Raw genomic sequence first — 9,384 nt, forward strand, 5'->3', positions numbered from 1 at the left:
CATGCATTACAAATACATGAACCTATGCTAGCATGATATGTTCTAAACCTCTATATTCACTTTCCCTTCAATAGAGATTAAAACGCTATCGTATAAGTTCGTGAAACTCATAAGACGAATACGCACAACCAATACTAGGATATCATACAATCACCACATACTAAGATATAAAAACAAATTAACTATTAAAATCCATAAGTAAATCCGCTAGAACCCTACGATAACGATTATTTCATAACCGAACTCATCATCACCGTGGGTTCCGATGAAAGCATGGTATATTAAACTATGTCTTTATAAACTGAATAAATAATCAAAGTACGTAAACAAGAGTAATAGGTTCAACAAACAAGAAAAAAAGCATCCAAGATTACAACTCAATCAAACAATCACAAGTAAAAACAAGCTTTTCTTCTCCTTTGTTGAATTTGTCTCTTTTATGAAAAATGTCTTAAAAAGGTCTTTATATAGCAGCACATCTAATAAGGAGTCCAAAGAATCATCCTTCTAATCAAATCAGGATTCCAAGATTTCGACCCGGCGCGGCCGCTCTATCAAGCGGCGTGCCTGCTCTGACATTCTGTTAAATCGGTGCGGCCGCCCTGGACTTGGGCGCGGACGCCATGACTCTATGGAAAAACTTATTTACTTGGCTTTTCTTGCTGGTTTCTTTTGTGCACTTGATCGAGACTTCATCCTAACACTCTTCTAGCATATAAACAATATAAAAACATTTCATGCTTCCGATTATGCCCTGAAATGCAAAACACTAGAAAAACACATCAAATACACAAACAACTTGAGTACAAAACACCAATTCGAGCCTTTACAAAGTGTTCTAAGTGGATATAAATGCCACTTAACACACCCCCAAACTTGAATCGATGCTTGTCCTCAAGTATAACAGACCATTACGCCATAAATGACCTATTTGCACGTTTTTATCTGGTGTTACCTTAGAAAATGTTGCAATAGGTATTAAATTATAGTCCTATCACAACACCTCGATTGTCGTGTTACAATAGACATAGATACATATTGCTATAACTCAATAAATTTTTGGTGTTAACATATATATATTCCCTGTTGCAATCCATAATACCATGTTGCCATAGACAGTTGAATAAGTAATTTTTTCATTTTTATCCAGCAATAAATTTATGTTTAAAGGTATTGATTTGAATTAAAAAAATTATGGAGTTTTTGTAGAAAGTAAAATTATTCAAAAAAAATTAATTCATATTTTATAAATATTAAAATGTTTTATTTAAATTTAAAATTAAATGAATACATTTGAATAATAAGTTTATAAATATTGATTAAAATCACTTAAACAATTTCTCATTAAAATTAAAGTTAAAAATAATTTTGAATATTTATAAATAAATCTTAATAATTTTATTGTAATAAAAATATTAGATATTATAATATATATATATATAATTGAAAAAATGGTGGGAAGTAAATATTTTTTTTATATGGCTTTAGCTTGGGCGACTAAAAATTTGGTTTGGGCCGTCAAATTTGCTGCCAAATATTTAAATAAGCGAGAATAAAATTTTGTGTTAAATCTCAAAGTGGCCATTGAAGTAAAGGGAATATATCAAAAAACTCACTCCAGTTATCGAAAACTCATTTACATCACTATAGTAACAAGTAATGATAGAGCCGTTAGTCAGCTCCATTGACCTAACAGAAATTTTTTTGACGTCAAAAGACTTGAAGCTGTATTGACGTGGCCAACCTGATATCATACGTGGCTTCCAAGAACCCAGCTAAAATATATTAACAATCGAATTAAGCACACAAACATATATATATATATATACATACATATATACATTTATATATACACACAAAAATGAAATTTAAAGTATTATACTAATTCAACAACTACATAACCACAACCACAAGTACAACTTTGAATACTCAGAAGAAGTTGAAAAATGGGTTTGATGCATAATCAACATAAATGGTATGTGTTTATAACATAAGATTTGTGAGGTTTTATATGTAATTATCGATTATGGTATGTGTTTATAACATAAGATTTGTGAGGTTTTACATGTAATTATCCATTATTAGCAGAGTTAACCATGTCCTTTTTGCTCTTCTGTCTTTTCTTTGCTTCTTCTTTTCTTAATATGTTTTTTGTGTTCGAGTAACTTTTTCATTTTCATTTTTATATCCGAAATATATTATTTATTTTTTTTAAAAAAATCACTGATCTCCAAGTTATCTAATTTCAAAAGTTATCAATGTTAGAATTAATTAAAAAAATATGAGCAATTCTTTTTGTTTCTTTCATAATTAATTCAACATTTTTTTGAATTTTTTAAATTAAATGAAAATTATAGAAATATAAAATAAAAAAATCAATGTTAATTTTTAAAAATAAACCCGAATATTTTTGTAAATTAAAAAAATAAGAATTTTTATTTTCAGAATTCTTTTTTAAAATTTTGTGACCAATTTATAAATTTAGAAAAAACAATTAACATATTTCTAATTTTAGAATATTATATAAACTTTTTATAAAATTTGACCGAAGCATCTTGAGTTTTAAGAAATAAAGTTGATTTGATATTAAAAGATGGAAAACAAACGGACCAGATAGACGTTCCACGTGGGTTACACCATTCCAGCTAAGTCAATATTTCTTCTCTCAAGTCAAAATACAAGGTTAACAGTGTTGTCATTATTCTAGTAGTGCAAATGAGACGCTAATAACTAGGATCAATTTTTGGATATGTGCCTGTTTCAGTTTAGTGATTACTTTGAGATTTAACACGTCAAATTAAATTTCAGACAAAATTGAAAGGGGGAAATGAATTAGGGCTTCACATACTCTACTCCACTCTACACAAAATCAATTAGGGTTTCGAGCGGTGGGTTCGAGCAGAGCATAGCAAAGTGAGAAGGATTACGGTTCAGCCGTTTTGAAGCATAGCAGTTAGGTTCAATTAGGGTTGGAAAAGGATTTGGTTTCAATCTCTGTACCGAACTTAAACTCTTTTATTTTAGGGTAGAATTATTTTGAGTTGGATTCAATTTAGATGTGGGTGTCTTGTTGTTTGTATTGATTTTGATGTATGTTGTATATGGTGTAAAATCTCTCTCTCTCTCTCTCTCTCATCTCTCTCTCTGTATGTTGATAATTTCAATTGCAGACTTTTCACAAAGGTAAATGCATTAGAACCGTGGTTTTTAAAATGGCGGAGCATCGAAATACTTTCCGGGGCTACATTGATATGCTTGTTGTTCACATTCGTGGTTATTAGAAGCAGGGTTGATGAAAGGTAAACACTTGTGACACTTGTGCATCTCTTTTCTTGTTGAGTTGTTCTTTCCATATCTGCTTTCTGTTTTTCAATCTGGTTTTGACACTCAAGAATACTTGTTACAGTTGGTAATATCTGACAGTTGATACATGTGTTAACATTATTTGTACATGGACTATGATGGTTTCAGTTCTCATACATTAGTTTATGGTGTTTTCTGCAATAGTGCTTTTCAGTAATTCACAGGGCATCATCTTTATATACATAACAAGTTTGCGATTTTGACAGATAAACATTTTAGTTTGTATCTAGTCCGAATAACAAGATTCTTGTTATTTTGTCGTACCTTTTCTTAATAGCGAAAATATATTAGTTATTTAACACAAACGCTCTACGATACACAGCTCCGTGTCCGTAAGCATAAATTTTTCATTGAAATGTGTTATCCTGTAATTTCTCCATTGAAGGTCTAAAGAGTTAATACACTTGTGTTTCTTGCAGTAAATACACCCCCTAAATTTTAGTTTTGTGGAATGTGTTGATGTCTGAACCATAAATTTGAGGATGCTTTTCTGCTGTTTCGTGGATTTTTGGATGGGCAGGCCCATCTGGGTTCTCTGGTAAATCAACTGCTCATATAATGTTTGATATGTTACTTGTGTTAGTTATATCTATTATTTAAGTTTTTAATACCTGATCTTATATAATTATGGCCATGCTTACTTTGATTGTTGGATTTGATACCAACAATCTTTGCTGGTCCCTTTGGTGAAGGTACAGATAAGATGAGGTTGATTGACCTTAATTATTATCCCGAAATAATTCTAAAAAACTCCTGTCAAGTGGTCTGTTATTATTACGCAATTTATATTTGTTTGTATAATTACTTTGAGTATGTATTTTGTGCAGATACTTCATCAAATGTTTATTATTAATGCTGGTCCTGTCTTTTGGTTCGCCTGGAAAATTATTTGTAAGAACTATATGGATCCTGCAACTCAATCTAAAATAAAGGTATGTTCAGAGAGTTCGCTTTATCGTTCTAATGTCAAATTTCTAGAGTAGTATTGTCTTTCAGTGTATCTTGGTCTGTTGTGTGGTGGAGTCGGAGGGTAAAGCAGGTGCAGGTTGTATTTGGTGTATTGTAACTGCTACATTGCTGTGGCTACACAACAATTTTACATTTAAATGTTGACTGGTTAAAAACACTGGATTAAGTTAATCTATAGGTGCATGGTTGGTGTTTCTTTGTAACTGAATCATTTACTGTATCGATCTATGCTCCTTGACCTGCAGAGATGCAGCTGTCCCAGTTCTCACTTTAATAATCGGAGCAAATCTCCTGAAAGGTAACAATGAACTCTATCAGCTTTACTTAAGGCCGCAAATCTATGAAAAATCTAAACCTCTGGTGCTTCTGCATATTTCCATTCAGGTTTACGAGCATCAGGATTCCAGAAATCCATAATTCTTGGCATTATATGTGTTCGTTACATAGCCTTGCCAATAATTGGAACTTTGGTGGTCAGAACCGCGGTGAAATTGAATTTGGTGCATGCAGATCCATGGTACCAGTTCATTCTTTTACTTCAGTTTGCAGTCCCACCTGCTATGAAAATGGGTATATAAATCGACCACTTAAATTAAGGCATTAAGCTGATACTTTGAAGGGTGATCTATCACTTTGCAATTCCTAAATCAGAGCAAATTTCTTGTCTATTATTCTACATAGCATCTGTAAATGTATTATTACCTATCAAGTTTTGATCATTTACAAAAGAGATTCTTGCTGTTTCAGGTACGATGACTGTAGTTATTTGGTAAAGGTGAAACCGAATGTTCTGTTATAATGCTATGGACCTACGTCTGTGCTACGATATCGCTTACTCTTTGGTGTACTTTCTTCATGTGGTTGGTTGCTTGATTTCACTAATTCTCTAGGGTCTTAGAAATGCAGATTACAAAACTTCGAAAATCAACAGATCAACTCAATTCGAAAGGATGAAATAACAGCCTCTTAATATAGACGAGACAACATATTCATTCTTCGATATGAATGATGTATCAAAAAAATAGTATAGCTCAGATGATCTAGTATGAAATCTGAACTAAAAACTGAAGCTGTTGTTTAGCAAATATTTGCTATGGCATATTTTTAGGTTAGCTTTCTTCATGTTGCTTGGAAATTTAGATAACTGGAAAGTGATGATGATAAGTTCAGAGTGCACTACAGGTGATGCTCTTGGTGGAATTCAGGTACCAAAAGAATGTAGAGTAATACTGCATCTACTGTTTACAACTATATGTAAGTGCTAAGGTATGCAAAATTTCTAATTCTAATCATTTTCTTGCTTAATTTTTATTCTTTTGCAGTGGAAACGGCAGCGCAAAGCATTTAGGGACTCGTATTACTACAACTGTCATTCAGGGACTCGTACTGCTGCAACTGGCGTGTTTAAATCTATTTAACGTGTATTTTTATAGAACTTGTTATAGTTCTTGATGATAGTAGAATGTAATTTTTATAGAATTTTGTTCAACTCTTTGTAATGAATGATTCATGAGTTTTACATTTATTAATTTAATTTGAGTTTTATATTTTGAATATAAATATTTCTCTAATTAATATTATATTTATAAAAATTTAAAGAAAAATAAACAAAAAACTATTAAATATGGATATTTTAAAAACTACTGATGCGGGGCCCACTGGTGGGGCACATTTTTTGTCAGTTAGTACACCTATTGCAACACCAAGTCTGTGTTGTTATATTCTAAAAATTCTGTGGGAATTGATATCTATAACAACATATTTTGCTGAGTTGTTATAGAGTGACACTGATTTAAGGTTAGATACCTATGATGACGGTCTTAGACCCAACACCAAGAAAGTGTTGCAATAGTCCTATCTTTGCCTATAGCAACATTTTTAGAGGTCTATAGCAACACATTTTTTGTGTTGGTTAAAACCATCTATGGCCTAGTGGACTCAAAAATAAAAATAAAAATAAAAATGTATTGATGCAACGACATGAATGCAACGATCCCCTTAGAATAACTAAACCAACCAATGAGAAACATCTCAACAAATGCAATTATTCGCACAAAGTTCAATCAAATCCCACAAATCAACTAACAAACTAGAAACGTGCGTGTGTGCAATTGCTTAATAGATTTATTCTCGCAACTAGATCACTAATCATAACTCACCACTCATCAAGGCAATCACAAGGTTATAAATAGAATAAACGATCAACTCAAAATGACTGACAACACTTCAATTTGATCGGAGTTATACAAGGATTCATGCTTTCATTTATAACACATAACAAACACAAATATGCTTATTTGATCGTTCAATGAGTGAGGTCCACAAAAGACTTATGCAATAATACCCATGTAGCGAGCGTTAGGTTAGTGTATCCCAGACTATAAAAGCCTTAGGTCACTAGGCACAAAGTCCCCTAAGAACTTAATAACTCGATTATTAAAGAGCCCACTCGTGATCAATTATGCATAACACATATTTTTTCTCTTTTTTTTCCCTTTTTTTTCAACACTTTCTGAACAAGTGTGTTTCGCTCCATCTCGCTCAACCCTAGACTACTCATATAAATATGAGCCGGCTACTAACCATTTGACACCTAGCCACAACCAGCAATTAAATCCAATATTTTTCTCCGATTTTTAAATATCATGTTATTTCGCCACTAAGAGAATATCCTAAATTCTAGACATAAACAAGTGATTAAACCTCAACAAACAAACAAATCATGATTATGATCTAGCACTCAAGCATTCTATAAGACTTAGTAAAAAAATTCTTGTTTCTAGCATGCAAATCAATTCGATAGGACTTAATATCCCTCTATACAACATCACTACACTCGAATCAATATCACAAGGTAATCGGAACAGTAGCCTCAAGGATCATGATAAAATGCACATGCAACTATATGCAACATACTAACATGTAAAATAAATAAAATAAAAATATAAATAAGAAAACTACATGACAAATATGCAACTATATGAACTAAATTATCATGAATATGTATCTATATAGACTCACACAAACATATTCCTTAACTACCACCCCCAAACTTAAAATTTTCATTGTCTTCAGTGAAGGTACTAGTAAGGAATAAAGGCATACCTACTCGGAATCAGGATGGTCATCACCCTCCACGGGTGGAGTGTCAGGAGGCAGGTACACAGAATCCTCACCAGAAACTGGCCACTGAATGTTAACTCCCGTGGCTGGAAAAGCTGTACCCAACACCTGGGTAAGATCCTGCGCAAACCTGCTATGATTATCATACATCGCATCCATCCGCCTCGCCAAGCGCCTATACTGCGCTGAACCCAAACCAGCACTATCCTCTGCCTCTCATTGCTGATGCTGCTGCTGCGAAGGACCGACCTCACCCATCTGATGTCCCCATGCTGCTCTGCGTGCCTGAGAAGAACCACCAACATATGTCTGATCGGCTGGATGGCCAGCCGGCAAGCGATCATAAGTGTAGCCCAAGCCCTTCTCATCAGCTTTCCCACCAAACCACTCCTGCATCACTGCGATCGTCGAACTGCCAATAGGGGCACTAGGTAACTGAAGCTGCTCGTGTACGGGCCAATGAACTCCCACCACTATACAAAGCTTCGTCACAATCGACGCATACAGAATAGAACCCGTAGTGCTCCCACGCAGAAATATCAGAATACCCTGATAAATAATGGAGCCAAGATCTACATAATCGCACTACAATATCCCCCACAATAACTTTGCCCTATCCACAGTAACATCATGCACATGTGAAGAAGGCATGATGTTCGCACAGATAAAAGAGTTCCACGTACGAGAAAACCTGTTCATGCATGAGGCCGAGAAAAAGTGGAATATTCATTCGAACCCCTCTTGAACTTCCGGTGAGTGTTTGGGAAACACAGTGTAGCAACAATCATGTCAAGTCAAAATCCTCCCCGGTCTTAGTCATCCAATCCTCCTGAGTCGGTTGTCTCTCGGGTTGGTTGATCACCCTCCGAATAACCTCCGGTGTATAATCCACCGTCAACCCCCGCACCACCGAGTACCCGTTCTTATCTGCCTTCGCATTCGCATAAAACTCGCGAACTACACTCATAGGCACAGCAGCAGGTGCCTCACAAAAAGAAACCCAACCCATCTCCAAATCATCACAAGCAACTTACCATCCTTCCCCGATGGAAGAAAACCCCTCTCCTTCGCTATCAGCTTCGATAATAGCCTTGTATACTCCGCTTCAGCCTCAGGAGTAGCAAATCGAGGCCTTGTACCACTAACACTCGAAGAGTCGGTGGTGCTGCTGCTAACTTGAGTCCTTGCTCTCTTTGGTGCCATTGGATTTGAATAAGTTGAGAAAAGAGAAGTGTATCAGAGAGATTTAGGTTTTGAGAATTGAAAAGTGATGAAGATGATTGTGTATAAGTGTATGTATATATAGGGATTGAGAATATGAATTAGAATAGAAGTGAGTTATGAATATGGGATTATTGGAGAGATAATGGGTTGAAAGAGGGCTAAAAATCTGGTTTAAGGGTTTGAACTGATATGGGAATTGTTTTTTGTGTTTTTTCAGAATTTCTGCTTTTTTTTCTTTTACAGGGGGTCAGTGCGGCCGCCCCGCCAGGCAGAGCGGGCGCGCCGTGTCTCTGGAGTTCTAGAGCGGTCGCCCTGCTTCCCAGCGCGGGCGCGCCGTGCTTCTGTACTTTTAGCGTGGCCGCCCCGCCAGGCAGCGTGGGCGTGTCGTGCTTCTGGAAAAATACCCTGTTTTCTGTTTTTTTCTGATTTTTTTGTCTTTTCTTCTACTTTTTCTTCCTTCTATCTTCTACTAATGTACAACAAGCTTGTGTTGCCTCCCAAGAAGCGCTAGGTTTAAGTCTCTAGCTTTACATTGAATTCCGAGATCAAGTGGACAATAAAACAACACTAAGCACCTCACGTTTTTCCGTATTTCCATAGTAGTGCTTCAGACGCTGTCTATTTACCTTAAATGACTGGCCTGGATCATTTTCAAAAATCTCCACCGCTCTATGTGGAAACACAGTTTTGATAATAAACGGCCCT

At 35.1% G+C, this 9,384-nt stretch overlaps 1 protein-coding gene across 6 annotated transcripts; it reads left to right on the forward strand.

Annotated features, from left to right (window-relative positions):
* Positions 1 to 2,677: 2,677 nt before the first annotated feature.
* On the forward strand, positions 2,678 to 5,877 carry LOC141678112 (uncharacterized). Of its 6 annotated transcripts, none has more exons than XR_012557612.1 (8): positions 2,678 to 3,058; positions 3,171 to 3,299; positions 3,783 to 3,901; positions 4,191 to 4,295; positions 4,578 to 4,630; positions 4,717 to 4,902; positions 5,080 to 5,537; positions 5,655 to 5,877. XR_012557612.1 is itself a non-coding variant. In XM_074484352.1 (6 exons), the coding sequence occupies exons 3-6, from the start codon at positions 4,203 to 4,205 to the stop codon at positions 5,129 to 5,131; spliced, it is 384 nt and encodes a 127-aa protein (XP_074340453.1). In that variant the 5' UTR covers positions 2,680 to 3,299; positions 3,783 to 3,901; positions 4,191 to 4,202; the 3' UTR covers positions 5,132 to 5,877. The 6 variants fall into 6 exon arrangements, 1 of the variants encoding a protein (XP_074340453.1); XR_012557614.1 differs by having other exon boundaries at positions 2,678 to 3,025; XR_012557615.1 differs by having other exon boundaries at positions 2,678 to 2,952.
* The last annotated feature ends 3,507 nt before the right edge of the window (positions 5,878 to 9,384 follow it).

This window comes from Apium graveolens, chromosome 8, assembly GCF_009905375.1.
Source record: "Apium graveolens cultivar Ventura chromosome 8, ASM990537v1, whole genome shotgun sequence".
NCBI classification, from domain to species: Eukaryota; Viridiplantae; Streptophyta; class Magnoliopsida; order Apiales; family Apiaceae; genus Apium; species Apium graveolens.